Source organism: Fusarium odoratissimum (assembly GCF_000260195.1).
Source record: "Fusarium odoratissimum NRRL 54006 unplaced genomic scaffold supercont1.4, whole genome shotgun sequence".
Taxonomy (NCBI): domain Eukaryota; kingdom Fungi; phylum Ascomycota; class Sordariomycetes; order Hypocreales; family Nectriaceae; genus Fusarium; species Fusarium odoratissimum.
Window position 1 is genome coordinate 1,887,846 of NW_022158690.1, and position 26,933 is coordinate 1,914,778.

At 50.1% G+C, this 26,933-nt stretch overlaps 11 protein-coding genes across 19 annotated transcripts; 9 read left to right on the plus strand and 2 right to left on the minus strand.

The window, feature by feature from the left end:
* Positions 1-15: 15 nt before the first annotated feature.
* On the plus strand, positions 16-1,652 carry FOIG_03845 (uncharacterized protein; the record flags this gene model as incomplete). Its single annotated transcript, XM_031201871.1, has 2 exons — positions 16-108; positions 154-1,652. The coding sequence occupies 2 exons, from the start codon at positions 16-18 to the stop codon at positions 1,564-1,566; spliced, it is 1,506 nt and encodes a 501-aa protein (XP_031069395.1). The 3' UTR covers positions 1,567-1,652.
* Positions 1,653-1,758: 106 nt separating this feature from the next.
* FOIG_03846 (uncharacterized protein) lies at positions 1,759-2,868 on the plus strand. The gene is made up of 2 exons (XM_031201872.1): positions 1,759-2,021; positions 2,073-2,868. Exons 1-2 carry the CDS (start codon positions 1,786-1,788, stop codon positions 2,794-2,796), a joined length of 960 nt encoding a protein of 319 aa, XP_031069396.1. The 5' UTR covers positions 1,759-1,785; the 3' UTR covers positions 2,797-2,868.
* Positions 2,869-4,181: 1,313 nt separating this feature from the next.
* FOIG_03847 (histone demethylase JARID1) lies at positions 4,182-11,376 on the plus strand. Of its 6 annotated transcripts, none has more exons than XM_031201874.1 (7): positions 4,182-4,522; positions 4,608-5,247; positions 5,327-5,375; positions 5,425-6,237; positions 6,403-6,494; positions 6,538-9,206; positions 9,251-11,376. In XM_031201874.1, exons 2-7 carry the CDS (start codon positions 4,831-4,833, stop codon positions 10,383-10,385), a joined length of 5,175 nt encoding a protein of 1,724 aa, XP_031069398.1. In that variant the 5' UTR covers positions 4,182-4,522; positions 4,608-4,830; the 3' UTR covers positions 10,386-11,376. The 6 variants fall into 6 exon arrangements, with proteins under 6 accessions (XP_031069398.1, XP_031069399.1, XP_031069397.1 ...); XM_031201875.1 differs by having other exon boundaries at positions 4,182-4,537; positions 4,615-5,247; positions 9,251-10,758; XM_031201876.1 differs by having other exon boundaries at positions 4,217-4,558; positions 4,615-5,247; positions 9,251-10,658.
* On the minus strand, positions 6,285-18,873 carry FOIG_03848 (GTP cyclohydrolase I). Of its 4 annotated transcripts, none has more exons than XM_031201880.1 (5): positions 15,695-18,873; positions 11,787-15,627; positions 11,466-11,731; positions 11,377-11,415; positions 10,613-11,305 (listed from the first exon to the last, which is right to left on the minus strand). In XM_031201880.1, exons 2-5 carry the CDS (start codon positions 12,112-12,114, stop codon positions 11,000-11,002), a joined length of 939 nt encoding a protein of 312 aa, XP_031069404.1. In that variant the 5' UTR covers positions 12,115-15,627; positions 15,695-18,873; the 3' UTR covers positions 10,613-10,999. The 4 variants fall into 4 exon arrangements, with proteins under 4 accessions (XP_031069403.1, XP_031069404.1, XP_031069405.1 ...); XM_031201881.1 differs by having other exon boundaries at positions 10,626-11,305; positions 11,787-12,134; positions 12,218-18,873; XM_031201879.1 differs by having other exon boundaries at positions 6,285-11,305; positions 11,787-18,873.
* FOIG_03849 (uncharacterized protein) lies at positions 12,634-14,155 on the plus strand. The gene is made up of 2 exons (XM_031201883.1): positions 12,634-13,428; positions 13,476-14,155. The coding sequence occupies exons 1-2, from the start codon at positions 12,838-12,840 to the stop codon at positions 13,845-13,847; spliced, it is 963 nt and encodes a 320-aa protein (XP_031069407.1). The 5' UTR covers positions 12,634-12,837; the 3' UTR covers positions 13,848-14,155.
* On the plus strand, positions 15,794-16,690 carry FOIG_03850 (uncharacterized protein; the record flags this gene model as incomplete). Its single annotated transcript, XM_031201884.1, has 2 exons — positions 15,794-15,808; positions 15,899-16,690. The coding sequence occupies 2 exons, from the start codon at positions 15,794-15,796 to the stop codon at positions 16,688-16,690; spliced, it is 807 nt and encodes a 268-aa protein (XP_031069408.1).
* A 625-nt stretch (positions 18,874-19,498) lies between the features above and the next one.
* FOIG_03851 (uncharacterized protein) lies at positions 19,499-19,831 on the plus strand (the record flags this gene model as incomplete). The annotated part of the gene is made up of 1 exon (XM_031201885.1): positions 19,499-19,831. One exon carries the CDS (start codon positions 19,499-19,501, stop codon positions 19,829-19,831), a length of 333 nt encoding a protein of 110 aa, XP_031069409.1.
* Positions 19,832-20,110: 279 nt separating this feature from the next.
* Positions 20,111-21,607, plus strand: FOIG_03852 (uncharacterized protein; the record flags this gene model as incomplete). Its single annotated transcript, XM_031201886.1, has 1 exon — positions 20,111-21,607. The coding sequence occupies one exon, from the start codon at positions 20,111-20,113 to the stop codon at positions 21,605-21,607; it is 1,497 nt and encodes a 498-aa protein (XP_031069410.1).
* Positions 21,608-22,347: 740 nt separating this feature from the next.
* FOIG_03853 (uncharacterized protein) lies at positions 22,348-22,959 on the plus strand (the record flags this gene model as incomplete). The annotated part of the gene is made up of 1 exon (XM_031201887.1): positions 22,348-22,959. The coding sequence occupies one exon, from the start codon at positions 22,348-22,350 to the stop codon at positions 22,957-22,959; it is 612 nt and encodes a 203-aa protein (XP_031069411.1).
* A 531-nt stretch (positions 22,960-23,490) lies between these two features.
* FOIG_03854 (uncharacterized protein) lies at positions 23,491-23,802 on the plus strand (the record flags this gene model as incomplete). Its single annotated transcript, XM_031201888.1, has 1 exon — positions 23,491-23,802. One exon carries the CDS (start codon positions 23,491-23,493, stop codon positions 23,800-23,802), a length of 312 nt encoding a protein of 103 aa, XP_031069412.1.
* A 965-nt stretch (positions 23,803-24,767) lies between these two features.
* On the minus strand, positions 24,768-26,199 carry FOIG_03855 (uncharacterized protein). The gene has a single exon (XM_031201889.1). The coding sequence runs from the start codon at positions 26,150-26,152 to the stop codon at positions 25,061-25,063; it is 1,092 nt and encodes a 363-aa protein (XP_031069413.1). The 5' UTR covers positions 26,153-26,199; the 3' UTR covers positions 24,768-25,060.
* Positions 26,200-26,933: the final 734 nt, after the last annotated feature.

The following is a 26,933-nucleotide window of genomic DNA, read 5'->3' on the forward strand; positions in this document are numbered from 1 at the left end:
TCAAGTTTCGCAAGGATGCTCGTTCTCGAAGAGCAGCGCTATATCCATGAGGATCTAGAGCGTCTGGAACAAGGTATCGCTGATCGCATTCGCGATGAGCCCAGACACGTGAGTAGCTTGAAACGCTTGATGAATCGCCCACTGACTCTTCAGATCCGTGATCGCCTCAACAGAGATCATGAGATTTCCCAATTATTAGACCAGATCCAGGTTCAATCAAAAAACCTCCTCGACATCTACAAAGACGAAAATGGTGTCCGATCGCAAGAGATTCAGCAGATCGGTACAGGAGACCCATTCGCGGAGTTCTACAAGCAGCTCAAAGGTGTTCGTGAACACCACGAGAGATATCCCTACGAGCAAGCAGAAAACTCGGAGCAGCGATATCAGATCAAGAGATCAGATGGAGAGCCGCTACCATCTATTGTCGACACGCTATTCTCTGGAGAGGAAGCTTATGGACGATTTTTCGATCTTAACATCTGCCACGAGGCCTACCTCAATCTTCCCAACGTTCGACGACTGACATATCTGCAATACCTCGAGAACTTCGACAACTTTGCCCCAGGACATGGCGGAGTCACGCGAGCGAACAAATTGACGGATCAGTACTTCAAGTACGTTGGACAACTAGCAGAGTACCTCGAGAGCTTCATGCGACGTACACGACCGCTGGAAAACGTGGACAAGGTGCTTGCATCCTTCGATCAAGAGTTTGAGACGGCATGGGACAAGGATGAGATTCAGGGCTGGGAGAAGAGCTCACATTCAACCAACGCCACTGCAAAGGAGACCAGCACAGCAGAAGCTGTATGGTGCGAGGACTGTCAAAAGGAGTTCAAGAACGAAAATGTCTACAAGAACCATCTCACAGGGCGAAAACACATCAAGGCTGCCGAGCAGCGAAAACAACGACAGGAGCAAGACTCGCCAACCAACGGCGCAAACGGAACCGTCTCAGCGACACGACTAAAAGAGCGCGCCGTCGCAGAGCGAGAGTACAGAGTCAAGCGCCTAGCCAGCGCCATGAGCACCGAGCGAAGCGACACCAGAGTCAACGTCGAGCGCAAGCAAGGCATGACAGAACGTGAGCGCGCCCAAGAACTCGAGAACCTCTTCAACGCCGAGGACACACCTCAAGAAGCTCAAGACGACGGCGAGGGCGAAGATGAAGACGGCGAAGAGCGAATCTACAACCCCCTCAAACTACCCCTCGCATGGGACGGCAAGCCAATTCCCTTCTGGCTGTACCGTCTTCACGGTCTGGGTGTCGAATTCCCCTGCGAGATCTGCGGAAACTTTGTCTACATGGGTCGACGAGCCTTCGACAAGCACTTTAATGAAGCGCGACATATTTATGGTCTTAAGTGTCTGGGCATCACCAATACGACGTTGTTCCGCGATATTACCCGTATTGAGGAGGCGCTGCAGCTGTGGGAGAAGATTCAGAAGGAGAAGAAGCGCACAAAGGTTGATGAGGGAAGTGTAGTCCAGATGGAGGATGGGGAGGGCAATGTCATGCCGGAGAAGGTTTATTTGGATTTGCAGAAGCAGGGACTGCTATAGATGTATTTGTATTTGTATTGTATGGTGAAATCAGAGACAGGAGTCTCGCCCATAATTCATTGAATTTAACGCGATCATGATGGGTGTCTCATTACTCGTGAATATTGGTGATAGTGAAAGGGGTCAAGGCATCATGACTTGATTAGTCATGACTCCATCGCCCCTCCAACTCACGCTCACACCAAGTAAACATCACCATCAATTCCATCATCAGCAATCATGTCACAGCTATCAAGACCGATACCAGCCCTTTACGCTGTATACGTGCTCCGTTCAACAAAGCGCCATGCATCAATCTACATAGGCTCAACGCCCCATCCCCCAAGACGTCTGAATCAGCACAATGGTATAGCTCGAGGCGGTGCAGTACGCACTGCGAAAGACACACTGCGACCATGGGAGGTTATGATACTTATAACAGGGTTCCCAAGTTCGATTGCTGCGCTGAAATTTGAGTGCGTTCAAGTCATGTTGTATGAAGTTTCTGGCTTACCGAGTTTTCACAGATGGGCTTTAACGAACCCTCATTTAACGACACATATATCAACCGAGGAGCGCATAACAACAAGGGCGCCTAGGAAAAAAGGACAACGGAAGTCCCGGAAGCCTATTCACAGTCTGAGATCTGTGGTTTCGAATCTTCATTTGCTCGTTGGTGTGTCGAGTTTTGCACGCTGGCCACTTACCCTGCACTTTTTTGTCCCAGAGCCCAAGAAAGCTTGGGATAATTGGCTAAAGAATAAGGAGACAACACCACGAGAGGGTATTAAGATCACTGAAGACTATGCACCAGATGAAGGGTCGAACGGGACTAAATCCGTTGAGCCCTGGGGTATTCACGCTCTGCCACTGGATTATGCGCCCATCAAGCCATACGTCGAGAAGGCGCACAACGTCGTGAAGTTTGAACGAGAAGGGAACTGTGTCCACTGTCACGAAGCACTAGAGTCAGGAAAAGGACTACAACCAATGTGTCCTCACGACGGATGCGAAGCAATGGGTCATCTCGACTGCTGGTCAAAACACGCCCTCAAAGGTGAACCCAAGGAGACATTGCTTCCCTTATCATGCACATGTCCAAGCTGTGGTGGCAAGATAAACTGGAGCGACATGATGAAGGAGTTGACTCTTCGTGTAAGGGGACCGAAGGAGGTTACGAAATTACTCAAGAAGAAACGGCGGACAAAGAAGGATATTGCGGCTGAAGCTGAAGCTGAGGAGGATATCTGAGGGTGGCTTGGCTATTTGCTTTTGGCGTTAATAGGAAGATACCCGCTCTGCAATTCATTAAATTGTTATCGATTTTCAATGTTTCGGATGTGAGCATACTTTTGATCAATCGCCGACCAAAGGTTGACAGCAAGTCGCCATAATGGTCGTGCAGAGTAAGTTTAAGCCAGTGAATTAAAGTGTCGCTGTCATTTTTTTTTTTTTTTAGCATCACCTCAAGAAGCAAGAAAACCCGGAACCCTGACTTAGAATGCCAGTGATAACTCAGAAAAAAGCTGTTAAGTTCTTGCAAAATCCACCTGAGTCTTTTTATTCAGGGCTGAGGGCCCAAGTTTCTTACTCCAGGCACTCTCTTTTGAAGCCTCACCCAAATCCATCGTGTGCCCCGGTTCCCCACGCAATGACCTGACCAGGACCCCGGCGTTTGTGCTGAACGTCATCTCCTCGTGATTGGCTCGTAAGCGGCTCATTATTAACTAACCCCTGTTCATTGAGAGTTCGATATCAGATTGGATTTTTTCTGGGCCCGCCTTTTGTCTCTGTGGCCGTCAGACTTTTAGGGGCATGCCATCGCTATTGAGCGGGACAAAAGGCAGCCACACAACTGGACAAGGAATATGATGATGCCAGTCAGCGCGTGACTGGTTTCAATGTCACCCATGCCCTGCCGCATTCGGATACCTCCTTCTCCATGACGACGTGGCCGTAATATAAATATTTTCTTGTCTGTCAGACTTGTTCCCTTCGCATTGAGCGTGATATTGATACTGAATGTGTCGGGTCACAAGCTGGCGATGCTCAATGGATACCAATATGCCTCATAAGGCTGTGGCATTCTCCCTGAATTTGTGGGAGGTGCGTCGCAAACGTATTGATTAGAGTTCGATCAGGCCCAGACGCTACAGTGACCGCGTGCCGATAAAGAGCCTTTCTTTCAAACCGATATCTTCTTTGTTCTTGCCATGCTACTTTTGTGGACATTGACGATGTGATTCTCGGTAATGGGGGCACCGGCCGGATGTCGTCGCTAGTGGGTCTGCCACATGAGTTTTCGGGGCCCTGTATCAGGACGGCGTTTTTGAGCGCTGAAACAGCCAACAAAGACTTGATTGGAAAGAAAAAGCATCGTTGGAACGCGATATGGTCGGTAATATGAAAAGAATGATACGATGGATATTTTAAAGTTGTAGTTGTCCAGAAAATTCACTGCAATTCTTGTACTTGCTGGTCCGAACCCACCGGCCCTGCCTCCGTACAGTCAGTGACAGAGATGGCGGCGGGTACTTGTGCCTGGCGCCAGAACCGTGCTAAACAGAGGTACCTACCTGCCCGTCCAGTCCACTTTAGTCTTTGGCGTGCACTTACCAGGAACCTCCTGCCGCACCCTGGCCTGGGCTTCCTTCCCTTCACACCCTCGTCCCTTGTCCCTTCTGGGTTCCCTTTGTGTGTCTAGGTACCGTCCGTCCTTCGTCGCTCGCTCGCGCCTCCAAGATCTGGGATTCCCTCGACCCATTCCCACCTTCCCAACTTCCGTTCCCACTCACACCCTTCACCCTCCGCTCCTTCCTCACGCTGAATTCTTTCATTCAGCATCAACAGTCCCTATCAGAGTGGTTGACTGGTTCTTTCAGCCATTACCACTACGAATATCAACTTCGGGTACTTCATTCGAAAGTCGCGATAACTTCTGTGTGTTTTGCACAGCCGACCTTTTTTATATCGACTTGTGAGTATTTCCCGTGTTAGTTGGAGATACTTCCTCGTACTCCCTTCCATGGTATCAATCAAGTACAACTCACCACTAACATGAGACTCCAGGTGCGAAGCTCGACTACACATCGCCTTTCTAGTCATCATTCATACCCTGGTTCCTCGTCGCGATTGAGACCTTGTGGCCTGCGATGCTGGTGAATTATTGACGACGGCCTGCCCGAGTATGAAGTCGACGTACGCCGCGTAATCGTAACGCTCGACCGATCCCAATCCGTTCTTCCTTATTAGTCGCCGCTCAACGCATCGTCGTCCGCTCCCACCATGGTGTCAGTGCCAACTGTTGGCGCCGCGGCTCCTGCAGCCACCCATAGCACGAATGCAAGCACGCGAAGCTCACCCAGTGCTCCCGCTGGCACCACATCGAAACCGAAACCCAAGGTGAATTCTAATGGATACCACCCGACCAATCCACAGACACCTCTCAGCTCACTCACGAGTGCTCCGCTGGATCTTACCTCCGTCGAACGTCGCGGACAGCCCACCGCAGTCAGGGAACCAGTCGTCAAGCAGAGCCGTCCACACGGTCTACAAGAGGCACCGACGTACTGCCCAACGGAAGAGGAATGGAAAGATCCTTTCGAATACCTACGGAAAATCACACCTGAAGCAAAGAACTTTGGCATCTGCAAGATCATTCCACCGGATTCTTGGAACCCAGACTTTGCCATTGATACCGAGGTGCGACAATCGGCGCATTCCCAGCGCGTTCAAGCTATCAATGTGCGATAGCTATTGGTTACTCGTGCTAATTATTTAGAAATTCCATTTTAGAACCCGAAAACAAGAGTTGAACTCGGTGGAAGGGAGTATGTGTTACTCATTCTGACATTATCGCACTCGACTCACATGTTGCAGGTACACGTGCCAACCTTACCTATCTTGATGGCCTTTCAAAATTTCACAAGCAACATGGCACCAATCTACATCGCTTACCGTACGTGGACAAGAAACCGCTTGATCTTTATAGATTAAAGAAAGCAGTCGAGTCGCGGGGCGGCTTTGAAAAGGTTTGCAAGCATAAGAAATGGGCAGAAATTGGTCGTGATTTGGGCTATAGTGGGAAGATCATGTCCTCTCTCTCGACGTCACTCAAAAACTCTTATCAACGATGGCTTTGTCCATACGAGGAGTACCTCCGACTCGCGAAACCTGGAGTTCACCAACAGCTGGAGCAAGAGTATGGTGGACCATTGACCCCGAGCCCTGCACAAACTCCAGCCAAGCGATCAAATGTCAACACACCCCTCAGCATCCGAGGTGATTCCCCAGCGCGCAATGCTTCCGACGCACTCCAGGCCAACATCATTGGAGTGAAGAGTGAAACGGATGGCGACACGCCCATGCCCGATGCCATACCCTCTCAAGCTCCAACATCTGGTGGATTCACAGCAGTCAACTCGGGCGGGTTTACTCCCGCGAATGCTGGCTTCACAAGTGTCAATCGCAGTGTGACCAGTGAGCCAAAAAGCTTCACCCCTGACCCTAAGCGATTTGACAGCCCTGCCTCTTCAGCAAAGAATACTCCGGACAATCGGGCCTCCAGTCTAAAAGAAACAGCATTGAAACGACAGCTAAGCTGCGAAAGCTCATCTGAATCGGCCAGAAAGGACAACGATGATGAGGACCCTGAAGCGGCTAGCAGCCGTCGCAGCAAGCGACTCAAGAAAGGTGAGTGATGACTGTTGGATTCCTCTTCCCTGCTGTCAATCAATGTTGTCGCAACGCAGAGCATTTCCGTTTCCGACTTGAGGACCATACGCAGGGATTTTAGCTGCGATGACCGATCCCGCTTTTCATTGGCTCCATGATCATGGACTAACATTTCTGTCGTAGATGCTGTCCCCACTGTGGCTGGATCGCACATGACGCCATTCCGTCCTTCAGTGCCCAGGATTCCGCGAGAAGAGCCACCACCACCAGGCGAGGTAAGTCAAGTAAACCTCAAAAGGGGATTAGCTGACTTTGTAGAAATGCGAAACTTGTGGCAGTGGTGAAGATGCTGGTTCTCTACTGATTTGCGAGTCTTGCGACCATTCCTACCACCCAGCATGCCTCGACCCACCTTTAAAACGAAAGCCGGATAACGAATGGAACTGCGCACGATGCCTGGTTGGAGATGGCCAATTCGGATTCGAGGAGGGAGGTCTTTACTCACTAAAGCAGTTCCAGCAAAAGGCAAACGACTTCAAGCAGGGTTACTTTGAGAAGAAGATGCCATTCGACCACGAGCTCAAATGCCATCGACCTGTCACCGAGGAGGATGTTGAGACTGAGTTTTGGAGATTGGTTGCCGACCTGGAAGAGACGGTTGAGGTCGAGTACGGAGCCGATATCCATTGCACGACTCATGGTTCAGGATTTCCGACGGCAGAGCGACATCCTCAAAACCCATATGCGACTGATCCGTGGAACCTTAATGTTCTTCCGTTCCATCCCGAGAGTCTATTCAGGCATATCAAATCCGATATCTCTGGCATGACAGTTCCCTGGGTTTATGTCGGTATGATCTTTTCGACATTCTGCTGGCACAACGAGGATCACTATGCCTACTCTGCCAACTACCAGCACCTTGGCGCAACTAAGACTTGGTACGGTATCCCAGGGGAGGACGCTGAAAAGTTCGAGAACGCCATGAAGGAAGCCGTCCCAGAGTTGTTCGAAACACAACCAGATCTACTCTTCCAGCTGGTCACGCTCTTGACCCCCGAACAATTGAAGAAGGCCGGAGTTCGTGTATACGCTCTAGACCAGAGAGCTGGCCAACTCGTCATTACATTCCCGCAGGCTTACCATGCTGGATTTAACCATGGATTCAACTTCAACGAGGCTGTCAACTTTGCGCCACATGACTGGGAACCTTTTGGACTTGCTGGCGTCGAGCGATTGCAACTATTCCGAAGGCAACCGTGCTTCTCTCACGACGAGCTTCTCTGGACCGCTGCGGAAAGTGCTGCGACAGGCCTAACCATCCAGACCGCGAAATGGCTAGCACCCGCCCTCGATCGCATACACAAGCGAGAGTTACATCAAAGGGAACAATTTGTCGCAAGACATCTTGAAACAGCACCTCATCACTGTAAAATTGGAGGAGGTAACGAAGATACATGTTCTTTGACACTTAAGATAGAAGACGAAGATGTCCAAGACGAAGACGAGCAGTGTTGCAGTTATTGTAAGGCTTTCTCGTATCTCTCGCGCTTCAAGTGCCTCCAGTCGGGCAAGGTTCTTTGCTTGCTTCACGCAGGCTACCACGCTTGTTGTGATCTGCCCGAGCAAGCTCGATTCCAAGGCGAAGGACACATCCTTTTCTTCAGAAAAGCGGACGACGATATGGATGCGATCTACCGCAAGGTGATGGAGAAAGCACAAACTCCCGAGCTATGGGAGGAAAAGTATGACAAACTACTTGAAGAAGAGGCAAGGCCGTCGCTCAAATCACTACGTGCCCTCCTTCACGAAGGCGAGCGCATTCCTTACCCTCTCCCTTCATTTCCCGTGCTTCAGGATTTCGTCAATCGATGCAATGATTGGGTGGGAGAGGCAACAAACTTCATTGTGAGGAAGCAGCAAAACCGACACAAGAATGACAAAGCCTGGCAATCAAGCATGCGAAAGTCCATCGGTAACTCTGAGCAGGACCAAAAAGAGAGAGAATCTCGGAATGTCTCAAACATCTATCGACTTCTCGATGAAGCTGAACACATCGGTTTTGACTGCCCAGAGATTTACCAGCTTCAAGAGCGCGCCGAGGCTGTCAAACAATTCCAGACCACTGCAGCGCAGGCTTTGAGGAACACCTCCACCTTGTCACAGAAGACGGTCAAGGAACTTCTCGAAGAAGGGCGCGGCTTTAATGTGGACATCCCTGAGGTTGACCAATTGATGAAGGTGCTGGAGCAGTCAGAATGGAATGAGAAAGCCTTCACCAACCGAGGAGTGTACATGACTCTTCAAGAAGTTCAGGATCTTATCGAAGAAGGATGCAAGCTTGGGATCCCAACCTACAACGACCATTTGACCTACTATCGCGACCAGATGCACGCCGGACAGCAGTGGGAGAAGAAGGCTAAGGAACTCATTGTTGCTGAGTTTGTTCACTACCCACAGCTCGAAGCACTATCGCGTCAAGTGCAGATCAACGTGCTTCCCGTTTCGCAGGAGACTCTGAGCGCAGTTGATCAAATCCTTCACAAACAACGCGAAGCCCAACGTCAGATAGTTTCATTGTTGGAGCGGTGTCGGCTCCCCGATCTGCATGATCGACCCAAGTATTCGGAGGTCGTAGAGATTCAGAAGAGATTGGAAGACCTCAATTCGAAACCAGATGGAACTCTCGAACTTGAAAACGAACGCAAGCGTCATGAGGATTGGATGCGAAAAGGGAAGAAACTCTTCGGTAAATCCAACGCCCCATTGCATATCCTCAAGAGTCATCTTGAGTACGTACTAGAACGCAACATGGATTGCTTCGATGTCGAAAACGACACGCCTCGAATGCCCGGGGAGCCGGTTTCAAGAGAGGTCAGCCCCGAGCAAGGGTCCAGCAAATGGGACGACAGTCGATCCCGACAAGTTTTTTGTATCTGCAGAAGGGTTGAGGCGGGAATGATGATTGAGTGCGAAATGTGCCACGAATGGTAAGTTGTCACGAGAATGTCGCACACGCTTCTAACAAAGCTAGGTATCACTACAAATGCCTCAAGATTGCCCGCGGCAAGGTCAAAGAGGATGACAAGTATACTTGTCCGATCTGCGACTGGCGGATGAAGATTCCCCGAGATGCGTCGCGGCCGAAGCTGGAGGAGCTGCTGGCTCTCGCCGAGGAAATGGCAACATTGCCCTTCCAGCCTGAGGAAGAAGAGGTTCTCAACAAGATTATCGACAATGCACAGAACTTCCGAAACCATATTGCCAACTACTGCAACCCGTTATTGTCTACAGAAGCTGAAGCAGAAACCCAACGATTTTATCTGCGCAAGATTGAAGGCGCGGAGGTGTTACTCACGTACGAGACCAATTTCTTCCGCCAAGAACTCCATAAATGGTGCCCTGTGGCCCCCGAGGCTCCGCCGATCCAGGAGCAGTCCAGAAGCACACGAAAACCACGACCGACAAAACTACAGAAGATGTTGGTTGAGTACGGCGTTGACAATCCTGACGACCTGCCGGAACACGCCCGAGGAAAGGCGAATAGTCTGCGCCGGAAGGCAGCCAACGCTGAAGCCGCAGCAGCGGCGGCGTCGCATTCTATGGGTGGAATCGGATCTGGGTATGGAGGATCGGGATATTACCCACGTTCCGGTGAAGCTGGCAGCCCCAACAGCCACGGAGAGCGTCGCGAATCGCAGTCCTCAGGCCATTCAAGAACCAATTCGGTAAGCCTGGGCAATGGCATGCATGCTGGACCCCTGGGAGCTGGCGGTCCGCAGCTGGTTGTTGACAACTCATCAATGTCTTTGGAGGACAGAATTCTTCAAGGTCACGACGATGGTCTCAACTTCCAAACCGATGCTGAGAAGAGCAAAGCTTTGGAGATTCTTGCGAGGACCGAACTGGGTAGAAAACAAGCCGAGGCCATGTGGGGACCCAACGTTTGGGGAACTGGACGTGGGTCTATTGAGAGACGCGTCTCTAATCCGATGGATGAAGAAATGATCAAGCAGGAAGAGGGCAACGTGGATCAAATGTTCAAGGAGATGACGAACCAAGACGAAGATGACGAGAAAAAGATCGATGCTGGGGGAGATGTCACCATGACCACAGCGTCCTTGGAAAAGGAGAGAAATGGGATGGACGCTCTTCTAGACGGGGAATGAGTTTGTAGTGGATGACAAGGGGTGATGGCGTTTTCGTTCGGTTTAAAAATACCAAGAAGGAAAAGGAGTCAGGTCGGTTATGCCATTTGGTGTTTGTTCTTGAGCCAATTTTGTTTGTACGAGATCCATAAAAGGGCGTCCGAGATGGCGATTCAGAGAATACCACACACAAGACGTTGTACTGGTTTTCAGACCAGGCTATGCTACATATACAATAGGCGGCTACGTTACGTTATTAATGAGATGATTTCATTCAAACTCTAACATGGTTATGATTTTCTCCAGGGCGTTGAGCCCGGACATCTAATGGGACAATGGCTAATAAACGCTCTACCCGCCTTTTTTCCTAGAAAATTTGATGACAACTTGGACCCGACCGAATTTGTTGAAGACATGGCCTCTTTCTTTCTTTTGTCCCAAAACCGCCCTTTGAAGGAGAACCTATCCTGATCCTGAACGCCAAAAATGCAGATAAATCAATGGTGATGGTACTTGGTGCATGTCTCATGACATGTACTCTTCCTATACATGATGAATGTTCTTCATAGGCTTATCGTTTCCATCATAAGCATGTTGAAGATTGCTTCGGCCTCTAATTTGCGACCGTATACTCTCTATCGGTTAATGCCAATAAGGTTGAGAAACTCATTGCGCGTCTTGGACTTCTTCTCGAAGCAGCCAAGGACACAGCTCGTGATGGTGCTGGTAGTCGTCTTCTCGACACCGCGCATCACCATGCACAGGTGGCTCGACTCCATGACCACGGCGACGCCCTGGGGCTTGAGGATCTCCATGATGGCGTGGGCGACTTCTTTGGTGAGGCGTTCTTGGATCTGCAGACGGCGTGCGAACATCTCTGCGATTCGGGGGAGCTTGGATAGGCCGATGACGGTCTCGTTGGGGATGTAGCCGATGTGCATCTGCGGGGAAAAAAGAAAAAAAGTCAGCTGTTTGTTTGATTCTCGTGCGATTTCGGAGGAGGAGCGCAAACCTTGCCGGTGAATGGTACGAGATGATGCTCGCACAGAGACTGTGAGTTGTTAGCTATATTTTTGCAATTGAGTGAAGAAAAGTACTTACGAAAATCTCAATGTCCTTGATAATGACCATTTCACTGTGTCCCTCTCTGAATAGAGCCTCGTTGACCATGGTTTCAATGTTGTCCTGGTATCCCTTGGTTAAGAAGAGCAGCGCCTTTGCGTAGCGCTCTGGAGTTTTGAGAAGACCCTCGCGATCGGGATCTTCACCGACACACTCTAGAATAGTGCGCACAGCGCCGCTCATACGTTCCAATCGCGCAGCCTGCTGCTCCTCCGTCTCCTCTCTGCGCTCTCTCGTTCCCCGACCTTAAAACCGTCAGTAAGCGTTAACCACCAGCATCACCGGTAAGAATAAACATACTGGGTCGACTGAGCCCATCAAAGTCAATGACAGGACTGGGAGATCTCGTCTTCACCACGGCGCCCTCTTCAGGAACGCCCTGGGGTGCAGCGCGACGCTTCTTGGGGATGGGTTCATCGCGGGGATCTCGCGAAGCTTTGGCCAAGCTATTGCGACGCTGAGCGAAAGCACTCGGCTTTGCGCCATTGACAGCGATGGCATCGCCGTTCTTTCTCTTCTTCTCCTTGCGCTCGCGACGGCGCCTGCGGGAATCGTCGCTGCTGGACGATGAGCCCGAGATGCTTGCGACGTCGTGGGATCTCTTCTTTCCGTCTTCGGAGGTAGGCATGGTGGCGATGTCTGTCTAAGCTTTGCAGAAGAGTAAAGGTTAGAGGGAATTGAGAGAGAGAGAGAGAGGATGATGATGGAGGAGAAAGAGGGGAAATAAGTACTAGGTATCTTTATGAGTCAAGAGAGGAAAAAACAGACGACAATTGAGGACAAGACTCAAAAAGCCCAGAAAGCCAAACAGTACGGAAACCGAATTGATTGAGTCAGGGTCCAAATGTCTCTCTCTCTCTCCAACCTAAGCCAATGACCGGATCCAAACGCCGAAAAAATTAGAGGGGCTCCACGGGATTCGCGGGGGAATGCTTCTGCTTCTGCTGCAATTATTTTCCCACGCGGTGCCTTATCTTATCAGTACCTAGCACGAGCTGTTTGACGTCAACGGCATAGAAGCATTGTCTCAGTTGGACAATGGGAGCAGAAACGGTTGTTGGCGCCGTGGGTCCGATCATGTGGGTATCCACGTGACTGGACATCACGTCCGTTCGGAATAGCAGACGCGTTGTGCCTGTTGCTCCGGATCATCCTCCGAAAGCCGTGAAGACGAGAGACGCATCTTGTCAACGACTTTGCGAAAAACGCCGATATCGAAAATACGTATCTTTTCTGACGGACGCCTTCTCGGGACACGTCGCTGTTGCTGCACCGCATAGCTTAGTCACAGCGCCTTTCATTTCGAACCTCTCCCTTTCACCATCAACTGTCACATCTCGAGATTATCACAATGGCTTCTCCGCCCTACGCAACCTCTCCATCGGGAATGTCACCGCCCTACCCATCACCCGCTCAAATCCCCAACAAGAAGCGCCCATCAACCCTCGACGGCTCCGCGCCTCCCCTCAAGCGCCGCAAGCCCTCCCAAACCTCCGTCTCAACCAGCTCCGCCGCCCATCCTCTCCGCCAAACGTCTTTCCCCCCCGAAGCACGATCTCCATTCCCGCGCTCTCCATCCGTCGATGCTCAGTCGCATGTGAGCGGCAGCGCAGTCAGCACGACAGCCAGCGGAGCGCCGAAGAAGAAACGCGGCCGCAAGGCAAAGAACGCCAAGCCAGATGATGCTCGTGAACAAACGCCCAGTCTCGTTGGAGGACGGGCACCTACTGCTGTGAGCGGACAGGGTGGTGAGAAGGAGGATGACGATGAGGACGATGAGAAGGCTGAGATGGCGCTTGAGGATGTCGTTGCGAGAACGCAGGAGCAGAAGCAGGAGGAGATTCGACTGAGAGCTATGCTTGTTGAGGCTTTTGATTCTCAGCAGTATAACCGATACGAGCTCTGGCGTGCGGCTAAATTGGCCGATAGTGTAGTCAAACGAGTATGTTATGTCTACGCCGGTTCAAATTTTGATACTGACATTTACAGGTTGTCAACGCTACGGTTTCTCAATCGGTTCCGCAGAACGTTAGCACGGCCGTCAAAGCCGTCGCCAAGCTCTTCGCTGGTGAGATCATCGAAGCCGCTCGCAATGTGCAAGGAGAATGGATCCACGCCGGAGAGAAGCAAAGCGAACTACCTACGCCTCCCCCGTCGACAAATGATGACCCTGCCGCAGCAGAGGAAGAGATTGATCTCAAGCGCGGCCCTCTACGGCCCGATCATCTACGCGAGGCCTGGCGTCGCTACAGGCTATCTGGAGAGAGCCGTGGTGTAGGGGTGCAGCAACTCTGGCATGCCCAGCAGGGCGATGGAGTTGAGCGCTTTTCAACCCGTACAGGGAAGCGACTGTTCAAGTAAGCTATGACGAATAACAGGCGGCTACGATAAGGATGAAGGTGACTGCGATACAAGAAAAAAGCGAGTCACGATGAGTGGAAAGGAGATTGCACAGGATGATCGCCAAGACATGGTCCAGATCAGTGACATAGATCTGACTTGGCAGAGATGGAGATGGAGATGAAGATTCTTTCAGGCGTAATAATGATACCCCCAAAAATCCTGAAACAAAACAGGAAATAGAACTTTGTACAATACTACCCAAATCAAGAACATGAACGAGCATGTGCCAAGAAAAGTCGTTAATCGGAAATAACAATGACCCGGACGAATACTGCACTGTCCCTTGACAAATGACAAGTACCTTGTAACTCGTAAAAGACCGAAATTTGCTCGCTCAATATTGATCCGGTGGGCTGATGTATTTCCACGTGGTTGATCGGGACTTGCGCAAATCACATACGAAACGAGTAAAGCTTTGCACGGCACAATTTATCCAGATTGACAAACCTTGTGTACGAAGTCACGAATGACATTCAAGTGTTCCTGGGTGCCTCAAACCTTTTAGACCTTCGTATACTAGCCGCTCTAAACCCGGTAAATAAAGACTGCCGGCTGAGTCTGGGAGTGTGGGGAGCTAGCAGAAAAAGGATGTTGGCTGTAAGCAGAAGCTCGATTTAGCGCACGCCATCCAGTGAAGAGTGCCGGGGTGTTGCTGTCGATAGGGAGCAATTTCCGTGGGTGGAATCATCTTGGATCGCTGATAATACAACGCTCGTACTTGGCCGGCGGTAATATCTCATGAGACTTGCCAAGCGGGACCGCGGGGCATATGGGAAAGTCGGCACGTACACAGCCACTTTGTGCAAGTTGTAGCTGTTGAACAGTCTTGTCGATTGGAGCCAAGTCTTGGCTGCTGAGGTCTCGACTCTTGACCTTGACACTCTGACAGTGGGCTCCGCTTGTCTTGTCTATCAAGTGCGGAAACTCCTACGGGCTTTTGTAGGAATTCCTTGGCCAGGCTGATGATGTGTTGAGCCTCGGTTCAACATGGCCAAGAACACCATGTCATCGTCTGGTCAGCTTGTAAACCCAACAGATATTGTTTCGACGAAGGGGAATCCTTCAGTGACAGCTCCAACGCCCAGTGAGTTCACACCTGGTCTTGGCAAACCTTGCAGGGCCTAGACTCATCAATCGACATTCTGTCCCTGAGCTCACCGACCCTGCAACAGTGGTCTCTCCTCCAAGGAGATTGGTCTCAAGCTTGCCCTTCATCACCTTAAATCGTTAACATCGCAGCTTAATCGGCTATGAGGAGCCGAGACGCTGGCTTGGCGGTCGGCTGGACCGAAAGACCGTGGCGCAGCAGCTGCGAGCCCAGCAATGCGTTGAAAATTATGGGGCGCCTAGTCCTCTGGGCATCCCGCAATCAGAGACAGAGCTCCCCGTAGCTCCCTGTAAGACTCGGGTCTTATTCAGTCAAGGGAGGTTAGGGCGGAAAACTCGACAAGTGTATCCACCAGCTTCTGCCTGTGAGCAACGTTTCACAGCTAACTTGTAATTTGAGTCTTGCGTGATGTTGTCAGGTCGCTGTGAATTGCTGTAATTGTAGAGAGCTTCACGGAACCCTGGGTGTGTTAAGCTTTGGACCTCCTCTCGAAAAAAACCAACAAAGTCAACAGGTCCGATTGAGCAATGCACGAAGTCGTGATAGGGTTGCCATGGTTCAATATGTTTAAACATGACTGGCGCTAGCGTTCCTTGACATCGGCTGGATCTGCACCGTCAGGACATGGATCTTTCGCCAAGAAGTCAGTGCTTGGCCATCAACGCGCGTCCTGCTTGGCGAGTCAAACGGTACCTACATCAAGAAGAGCTCAAGTCTCATATGGGCTGGCTTTCGCCGCCATCATTGACGTAGCTTAGACTTTGGATCGGCATCCAGATGAACTGTATTTGCCAATATGACAGGAGAAAAGGTGAGTTCTGATCCTCATCTTGCTGGTGTTTGTCGCCAGCCGGGTTCGTCCTGTTTTGCAGTGTACTTTGTCTGACACATTCCCCTGCAGAAGGAGGGCTCGACCAATCCATCAGCCGTCCGGATTCGTGACAACCAACGACGGTCCCGTGCACGACACAAGGAGTATGTCGAAGGTCTGCAGAAGAAGCTTCAAGACTATGAGCGCCGAGGTGTTGAAGCGACGTTGGAGATGCAACAAGCAGCTCGCAGTGTTGCTGTCGAAAACTCACGCCTAAAAATCCTGCTGGGGTACCACGGCATCACTAATGAGGACGTTGAAAAGTTCTTGCAGAGCTTTCCAGACCAACCCGCTTCAGAAGTCGCAAAGGCAACGATTTCACAGTCGACATCTGGTCAGCCACTTCTCGCCGCAGCACCCAAGGTCCCTCTCCAACCCCTATCAAGAGGACACTCGGCAGAACCCCCGAGGTCAACGTTACCGCCTCCCCATATCGCACCAGAGAAGACGAGTACTCGAGATGTGGTGGACGCCGTCGTAGGGATCAAGAGAGACTCTCGTAAAGCTGGTCTTCCCAGTGGACCAACGCTTCCTTTACCAGTGGAGCAGCGGCAACCGCTGTTGCAACCTCGACCTCAACCGCCCATTCTGCCAGCATTGCCAGCTCTCGTCCTCGGTCAGGGTAGGCCAGACCCCAATCCCCTCGATAAACTCTCAGTTCTTGCGACAGCGAGCATACATCAAGAACCTGACAAAAACAAGCACCACCGCACGCATTCAAATGCCGATAGCCTTCGTGTACCGAGCCCGTCAATACTGGGGCAAAGTTCGCCAGCGTCGTCACATACAACCCCTAGTCGAATAAGTTCGACATCTCCGTGAAGCCAGAAGGACGGATACAGCTGGAATACGGCACAACGAGTATCCGTGCCAACGTACATATTTGACAACACAGTCCATCGAGGGAATATGGTTGAGGAGTCTGGCGGCGAATTCGTAAAAAGAGATACCAAGAAGCGGAAAGAGAACGGAGTTTTTGAAGGCGTTGAGCTGATTGAACGGTACCATAAAAGGTAGCTTTGCCTTTGTCTCGTTGTACGTATGGCCAGGCACTACCCGGCACAAGCGCAGGCTAACGAGCTTCTTGAAACCAGCCTCAATGTCCAAAGAGGATGCACCAGGTTGATGTCAATGGTGCTCAATCCAGGATCAGAACCGAAAACAGAAAGGAATGGAAGAAATGCTGCCATCGAGCAGACGTTGACACCGAATACTTGCATTGGGAGAGTTTCGATACATGATTAACGATAGAAGTCGCTGGCGAGATACAAAAGATACCGAGTTTTGGAGTTGGGATAGATTAGAATTGGTTTCAGGTTGCCGTTGTCGAGAAAGCGATACCAAGGGTATCAATCGAATCCGGGGGAGGCTGTGCATCTTGGCGATTCAAGTTGAAATCTTGTCTGGCATGGCAAACTCTGGGCGTGAGATGCTCGGATATAAGTAGGGCTGTCTCTAGTCGCTCAGATGGGAGGCCGCCAGGTGGAGATATAAGCTTGCAAGGGCGGAAGACTCCAAGAAGGCGGGGAACATGGTTTAGCCGCGCGAGTTGGAGGGCGTCTCTCGAAGGTCGTTGGAGGAAGGATTCTCAACATCTTGGTGTGTTGAGACGAACACGAGACAGAAGCAACGATTAGCCACAACGAATAAACGTCGAACCAACAGCACCTTCTTGCTCCAAGTGTAAACCTCATCACCGTGAACGGCTTGTTTAGGGGAGGCAACAAAAGTCAGAACCTCGATCAGACTTGGGTAAGATATCATAAACTTAGGGGACCCTTTGAGGAGTTTATTTTCCTAATCAAGAGATGCCAGAGTAAACTCCTCAAGAGTCGCCTAGTTAATGATATCTTGCCTGAGGCTAGTCTCGCAGGAGAAACCCCTTTCAGAGAAGTTCTCTTCTCGGCCACTGATGTTGGAGTCCTCCCAAGCCGAGAGAACCGGGATCCAGTTGTTGATCCACACCGGCGTCATATTGACCCATAGAACTGCAAGGTTGTTGGAGGTTTGGAAATGAGATTAGATAGGAAGGGATTGATAATCTCTCGGCCGAGTGGGATATGGTAGAATTTGCAGTGGTTTGCTCTGGTTGTTGGGTGGGTGTGTGGTTTCCGCGGAATTGTCGAGGTTGGCAGGGGCGAAGCTGCAGGTGAGCTAAAGGGGCGTTGCCTGGTGCGCTCTGTGCTGAGGTGAAAGCTTGGCAAGAATCGGTGTAGCAGATCCAAGGTGAAGAAGGCCTGCGAGAAGATTGAGGAGGAGGAATGAGTTGAAGAACAGAAGTCGAGCAGAGAGCGCAGTCAAACAGGAGAAAGGACGCTCAGAGCAGGAAGTGGGCACGCGACCGCGTTCCTGCCACGATGGGGGCCAACCTGGAAACGTCGAACGACAGAGTCTCTCTTGAGCGAACAAGAGATACCTTAAAACTGAAAAGAGAGGAATACAATTGAAGAAGAAGGAAGCCAGGTAGAAATGTCGGTGATATGTGGTCTTGAATGAGCCGCACTTGCAAGCATCAAATTCATGACATCGGGAAGCATACCAATCGGCACACGCCAGTGACAGTCACCGTAGCTTCAGGCCATCCCAGGGACCGGAAAGTGGGTGCCTAACCCTGTAAGCCACCGTAACGATCGTCATCATCTCATGCGTCAACAAGGGGGTCAAGACTCCGTGGGTGAGATTTTGGTGCATGATTGGTGGACTCGCTTGGTTCAAATAAGCTTAATCGTCTCAAGGTGTGGCTTCGGGTTATCATCCGGGCAAGGTTGAAAGTTTCTTGGCCTTGTTTCTTTGAAAGGTTGGCTGGAGATGAGGAGAAGCTAGGAGGGCTCTGTGCAGTTGTGCCATTGTTCAATTGGGCTGAAGGGGGTGGTTTGTTCGTGTAAGTCGAAGTTCAATAACAGTACAAGCACTCGCCTGGATGTCCATCGTTGTCGTTACAGTCATGAAGTTGAATCAAGGTATACAAAGTTCAAAAGACCAACGAACCAAACGCCTTCGAAATCTCACTCGCAACGGTTTCGCGGGAGGGTTCGAAGTTTAAATGTTGCCGAGGGCTAAGATGGCCGCGCGGCCTCGCCAACAAGTTGGTCCCATAATTGGTGGTGGCAGTGCACCCAACCTATCCCATTCAACGTCATTTATCCGCGGAAGCTTTACTTGCAGTAGAAAGGCACTGAAAAAAAGTAATGAGATATGTTTCAAAGAAAAGTCACGATTGGATCGCCAATTGCACGGCTGTGCTTGGTGGCGGTACAGCTGTGGTTGGGGTGATTTGAGATATGAGGTTATTGCCGAATCTAGAAACACCAAGCAAAGTGACCAAAGTGAGTGCACATGAACAGAAAGACTGAGCCTTTTGTTCAATTCTCCATGGTCCTTGGTATTACTTAATCAGGGGCAGTACAATCGTCGTCTTGTAGTAAGTCCCTTCTTCGAGGCAGCACCCAAAGCAATCTCCATCTTCCTTCCTCACCAAGGTAACTTGGCTTTTCTCCAACACTGACCTCACAAAGAAGACTTCCAAATAAACGGCATTCTCTCTTCCATCCATCTTACACCGAAACGCATCAATAAATCCCCATCACTTGATATCAAAGCACATCGATTTTCTACCCCGTCACCATAACCATGAGCGTACCTTGGCGGCTTGACGACCTTGTCACATGGGTCATTGACACTAGCCCGGACAAACGCCTCAGCTTTGCTCATATCCAGGGGCCTCCAGCTTCAGCCAAGGCGATCAAAATACCAATGGAAATCATCGAATCGCCTCGAATTCGGGATGACCACCCTACCTTTATTGTTCAGGTTCTTCCCGACTTCAAGAGGAATGCAGTGATCCGAGGTCAAAACCCTTGGTTACCGAACCTTGAAATCGAGCCAGGCCAACCTATGCTGAAGGTTGAGACATACCTCGAATCAGTAGATCATCTCAAGTCTAGCTACCGGGAAAGGAAATAGGAGTCATCACCCGACGCGATTTCAGACCGAATACTCTTTATCATTGATGCTGACCCTGACTATTCGGCGGAATATGCCATAGCATTGGCTGCTATCACGACATTCGCCGCATCAAGAACAACTGCTGACAGTGGCTTGCATATAAAGGTGGCAACTATATCGTGGGAATGCATCCACCAAGTCACGAGAGAGCTGTTTGAGAGCTACAACGAGAGTATCTTCGAATTCTCGCTCCGAAGATCTGACCCCGAGCCAACAGAGCCTGTGATTCTCAAGATCATGCCCTCAGATCTGCTTAAGTATGCTACAGTGTCGCCTACTAATGACTCTGGGCCCCTATGCCTACGCTTTCGGGACGCAATGCATGATGCCGAAGACCTGGATGATTGGAACACCATGCCATCACAATGGGATCCTTGGATCAGAACATCCAACACAAAAGGGAACTGTAGTTCCATTCCGACAAGTTTAGAACAGCCCGGAGCCAAAATACAAATGCTTCATATGGATGCAAACTCGAGAATAGCAGAACTCTTGCCCTCCTGCCACTCTGTCAGCATTCTTGCGAGTCCTACGGTCCGTCGAGTCATCTTCGATCGCCGCTCTCATCAGTTGTTGCAAACCTTTCTGTGGGTCTCAGCGTCGGAAGAACTTCAGCAGTTTTCATGGCGTTCCCGGGTGGAGAGTTATTATTATCCCGATGTTCTGTGCCTCGATCACTTCAAGCGGCATCGCGCGACAGAACGTCGAATGAAAATACGAAACGAACACGCCGAAGGGTTCATGGCTGCCCTTTTAGAGTTTACTGAGTGGCCTCCAGGCATTTGGGAATTGATGAGAATTACTCAAAAGAAGGACGATGTTTTCAATCATGGTCGTGATCGCTTGCTCTTCCAAGGAATTACGAATAGTGAGCAAGGGCAACTCCAATTACCACACAGACCAATCACCCGCGAGGCATTCTATGCTCTTTTGCCAGAGGTCAATTACGACTGGCGTCTCGCCCACTTCCTCAGCATGCATTCGAGCCCCTTCATCACCATGATAAAAGCACATCTTGCCCCGATGTTAGCAGCGGGAAATGGACCCCTGGAACTGCTCCACGTCCGGAGATTTGACTCAAGAACTAAGACAGCGATGCAAGAGTGTTTAAACCAATGCTCCCTAGTATGCGGCGCCGGAGCCTGGGTACGTCGTAGCACTCTATGGGCAGCCAAAGGCCTAGCGGGCACGATTGATGAACAACCGTGCCCTGACGCCACTACCCCTATGGCCGGTGATAGCATTCGAGTTCTCACAGTTGCTTCCGCATGGTTGTCAGGATTCAATCTAGTCCTCAACAGAGTCTTACGCGAGAACAATGTGGAAGTAGAGGAATTAGCCACCATCCAGGAATCTGTGAATGAACAAGCTTACAACCAGATATCCCGAGACCTGCTGCAAGCATATTCACACCAAGTGGCTTTTGTAACCAAAAAGAAATTGAAAGAGGGGGAGTTACCGAAGCTGTACAACTTTTTCACAAAGAGACCTTTCAAACCCAACCTAAATCTTGCGGTGATCGATTGGGACTATCTTTTCGGTCAAGAAAACAAGGTATTTGGTGTTTATACGCATTTGAAGCGTTTGAGTGACGGAGGGACTACTGTTTGCAACTGGACTTGGATTCCAGCTGGAGTATGGAGAGAAGTCAGAGAAGAAATGGAAAAGGTTCGGGAGAAGAAGCAGACTAAGAAGGAGAACAATAACGATGAGTATTGGCAAAATAAATTTTAGAATAACCAGGCCCACGGGGGCAAAATGAGGTATTCATTGATTATCACGAAGCTATAGAACAGAGACTATCTTAATATAACTTCAGTGCTCTTTGCTCATCAAGTTTCGTTGTGGTGGAACGTACAGTTTATTGTCAAGGTCACCCTTGAACTTGAGGTCATTCCCAAGTCCAAGACGCCATAGATAGTGAGGCATGAACTAGATGTATAAGCCACACGGGCGTCTCCAAAGATGCACAGAGGCGTGTGGTCTTGTGATTTGATAGAAAGTGCACTGATTTCGCTTCGAGAGGCCACATAACAAGATCTACGAAGCACCGGTAGTATCTACAAGGGCTTGTCCTTTTCCAAGGGTCCTTGGGTTCTTGAACTTGGTATCTGTTCACGGGAACAGCCCATGAAACTTGGGTGACAGCAAAGAACTGCTGCTATTGTGAATTCATTGTCCTCTTCCACACATCCGGGTCAGACGTCATGAATCGTATTTCACGCTTTCTATTGTTGCTGCAGAGAGATTTGCTGGGCGGCTGCGTGCCAGTTGCGAGCTCTAGTACGGGGTTTTTGTGGGAGATTCACCAAACTCCTGAACAGTAGAGCGTGTTCCCCTACTTCAACTAGATCGCCGCACAACCTCCTTTCTCTTTTCTACACGCCTAATGCTGGGAAAGAACGAAAACAGCGGAAAAAAGCTCAACAAGTACTTCTTCACAAACCCCATTACTTCTTTTTACAGCCTTCAAAATGCCTCATCCCCGGATCCCGGGCTTCGCTGCTCTTAAGCGGGCCAACAAACTTAACGACCAAGAGGCCCGACCGGAGATACAAGAGAAAGGCATTAGCCTGGTTGAAAGCCTGAGCCTCCGAGGCGTTACCACAGAGAAGACATCTGGCTTGAGAATTGTCAACAATTCTCCTGGAGGTGGACGCCAGGAGAATGTTGTGGCCAAGGTTCCCGGCCTGGAGGGCACCTATGCTGCCGTAATCGACAACCAAGACAGCCTCCTGGAGGCATACAGGATGATTACCCGGGGACGACTGAGTGTGATATTTGCTGTGCCCCCGAACGGCTCGGGGGCCAGCATGACCACCGCGGAAATCCCCTGGAGTGTGCTTAAAGCCTCAGAGGAAGCTGCCCCTTCACAGACGGAGGAGAAGGAGAAAGACGACGAAGAGGACTCTGCGACAATTGTTGCAGATGACGAGACAGTCATCGGCGGCGACGAGAGCACCGGAAAGGTTGCGAAGAAGGCAAAAAACGAGGCCTCTCCCCAGACAACTACCGCCAACCATGACAACCAGCCAGAGAACGACGCGGATGTTCCCTATCCAGACTTGGCTGGTCTAGTTATCTGAGAGTAAGGTCAGTGCAGCCCTGAGCGAGAAGCGGAACAGTTACTGACATTCTATAGGGCATGAACGCCGAGTGTGCACACCAGCGCACGCAGATCCAGTGTTCAATACGAACAGTAAGCGCCCTCGAACCTCCAAATGCTACGCTTGATACTGACTGTCGAGTTTCCAAGGACCCTGAGACCGAGACGATAGCAGGATAAACCGCCGCATTGGGTTGCCGCGAGTGCCCTTCCTTGATTATAGACATGAGTTAGGAACTGAATGCACATTCCCTTTTGCGCCCAAACCGTAGCACGTATGCCGTCGTCGAGTTCGACTTTCCCTTTGTGATTTTCATTTACTGTCACCCAAATTTCGAGGCAAGAGTTAGTAGCGCCCTCTGTGACCCAAGTAGCAACAGTACCCATCTCCCCCTCCACGAAAACATCAACCAAACATCATTCTTTTCTTCACACATCATCACATCAACAAGCTTACGTATCCCGTCGAAAATAATACATTCGTTACCAAAACAGAACTACCATCACAGTCATGTCCTTTAACTCATTCTTTTGCTGCCGCTGCTTCAGAAGAAGCCGTGTCAGGGTCAACAGCCCAAACGAGCAGCCAGAGGATTTGGAGCGCGGCAAGCCTCAGCAAGAGAACGACTTACAAAACAATGAGATCCCGGAAGATGACGACCAGCATGGTGAGCCTCAGCAGGAGAGCGATTTGCAACATAATGATGCTAGGCAACCAGATATTCAGCACAGCGACACCGAGCAAGACGTCCCTCAGCAAGACAGCGATCCGAAACCACATATCGACGCTCTGTCTCAATTCCCTCGATACGATGGCGATTAGTACTACGACGATTATCGGGATGAGGTTCCGCAGGCCAACAATACTCATACCAACGGGGCCCAGAATGGCATGGATTTACAACGAGACAGCGGCACCCAGCAAGATCGGGGGCACAATAGCGTCCATCAAGAAGACAATTTCCTATACAACGTCGCCGCCAAAGTTCCCTTTGACAACACTTGGGCAGGTGTTATAGATAACCCTGAGGGCCTTCGGGAAATTTATGAACGTGGGGAGAGAGATACTGCGAGTGCTATTATGTGCTTTGTACGCGAAGGGCCGAAAAGAAGTGCAGACATGGGTTGGGATTTTCTATTACCATCTAAACGGCCGCGCAGATCAACCAACGGCGGACCTTCCACGGCTGCCCCAGCTGATGGTGCCAATTAGACCTTTCTTATTCTCAACGGCATCTCATAGTGCTGTGGAGTTTGACGACTGCTCGAGATCAGATACTCTCCTTGGTGGATCTATCAACACTCTGGGACGGTTTATCGTCTTGAGACTGTTACAGGATCATGGAAAAGAATGCGATGGTACGTTGGGTCACCCAGGCCAGTCGCACGATGGAAGCTGGCTGTGTTGTGCGCAGAGCGGGCATTCGGGCAAGGGATGGTCTGGATTCATTTGAGCTTTCCTGTACCGGGCATCGCTATAAGCATATTTTTGGGTTACGTTTCTTTATCGTGTCTTCATTTGAGGGTTGGCAGATTATGTCCACAGCTTGTTACATGGAAGGAACTTCAGCGAGTCAATCAGCATTGTTATCACAATAGTCAAGTCAAAGCATGATCAAAGTCTTGCATTGTGATTGGTGAATTATCATCAATTAGCATCGGTATCGAAAATTGGTCTTTGAGGGTCGTGAGGATTTATGTTGTCGAGAATTCCATAGACCTACCCTTCGTCACCCTCGAGTTCATATGACAGTACTGGGTCTAGCGACAACTCTCATCCTTTACGATTTAGATAAGGAATGACTTTATGGTGTTTGTATTCACCGATTTCATGAGGGCAAGGCATCCTTTGGCTGTGTAGTTGGTATAGTGCCTGAAATGTGTATTTGAGAGTGATTATCTTGAGTTGATAGACCCTGTGATAAGGCTGGAGGTCAAAAAAGACTTCAGCCCCAACCCACAAAGGTAAAGAACACAAATTAACACATATGGGCAATATACTCGCCCTCCCTGGTGTTGATAGACCCGACAGCTGATGCTTGCGTCGCGCACCTTACCTCGACACGTTTTGGCGTACTTAATTATGAGAAGACCCTGGATCCTCTCAAGTTTCTCTCATTCTGCTGAAGAGACTGCAAGTAGATGGTGCTCTCAGATGCAGTATATCCATCGCCATCCGTCTTCAGCCCCGCCAATTCATAAATCAGTATCAGCCTTGCGAGAAGAGCACTCCCCATTAGTCGAATCACAATTATCGCAGAGTCTCTCACACTAATAAAGACCAAACTCGACAGGATAAGCGTTCCGAAGAGTGCTTGAAGACAATCGCCTACGTATAAAGCTGAAGCAAGAGTGAGGAACCAGCCCGTGTGTCGTCCGTTAGCTTTGACGCGAAGCTTTGACTGCCATGGTGTTGGTGTAAGTTCGGACCAAAGTCTTCCTCGATCTTCCCATGCGCTTTTCGTCTCGACGGCTATTTTTAATCGTGCGGCGATGTATCCGAAGAAATGAATGGCTAGAGCTGAAGCGGTCCAGATAGCGGGGAGGAAGTCTTCGGCTGGGGCGAATGTGCATACTGCTTGGAGGCAGAGTTGGTATGTGAGATATGCATTGTTTGCGACTGATGCAGCGGCGATGATGTACTCGGCCAACGACACAATCCCCTTCGCTCCAACAAAGCGCGGTACACCAAAAGAAGTTGAAGATTCGGTGCCCATCTTGGTGATAAAGTCATCATAATCCGTCGCCGTAAGCGGCCTGACTCCAGAACTACACATCGCCAACACCACCGCTAATCCCGGTCTTCGATACGCCAATATCGCTGTATCGAGATATGAGGCGCTGAGTAACTGAAGCACTGATGGCGCGAGACCAAGAATGACGGCAGCCGATGCGAGTTCAGCTTTTCTGAATTCTGGCATGGTGCTGAGGATGCAGTCGATGACACCATAGCCTGGACGAAGGGCGGGACTTGATATGTTGAGGTATGCTTCTATTTCGGAGGAGCAGTTGTATTTGAGCTGGTCTTTGAGAAGAGGCTCCCATGCTGGGAAGAATTCTCGGAATTGTTTGTTTGAGCGTCGGAGGGCTGTTGTGGGCGGGATGAAGGAGAGGATGATCACTGTAGAAATAATGAGGTTCAAGTTGCCAAGCTTTGCTGATTGGTGGGCCATTTTGATTGAGCTACGGATGATAGCTTGATCGAAGCTAAGAGTGACGCATATGGGAATAACAACAAGGCTGCCTGAACAGGGAACACCCTCACTTTATGCCTGCTCCATCCATGCTGCACACTCCCAACTGTTCAGCTTCAGCCCCAAATCCTCCATGTTTCACAGCACCAATAGTAAGCAGAATGGTTTCATTATTTCCGGTTAAAATAAGACAGGCCATCTTCAGCCGCCAGCCTTGTTCATGTTCTGCAGTCATGATAGGTAGGTCGGTGGCCTCAATCTGACCAATGTGACTGTCATGCATATCACATGCAGGATGTGAGACATGGGGATGGAAACGGGGTTATTTTTAGGAACGCTGAAGGAGGATCATTTGTGCTGACATGCGAATATCCTAACCATTCCTCAGGGAGCAAGAAGCTTAAGATGTCTATCATGAATGATAGAAGGATAAATGGAGACCTGAAAAGCCTTTAGTAGTCATTTTTATCATTGAAGGAAAAAAGTCCCAATGCTCGCCGCCTCTGGCCATCCAGAAGTTTGGTGTTGCAAACTTTAGTGTCGAAGATATCTCTTGAGTCCTTGGACAGTAATACACCAATGAACTGATTACTAAACAAGCATGTATCTCGGATGACGGCTTATTCTGTCTTTGACTGGGCGAACGGCATCTGATCCGTCTAGGGATCACCATGTTCATTGGCCATCACAGATCTGTGGCTTGCCAATATGAAAAATAGCACTATTCGGATAGTTTGATCGATTAAAACAATGTCATAGA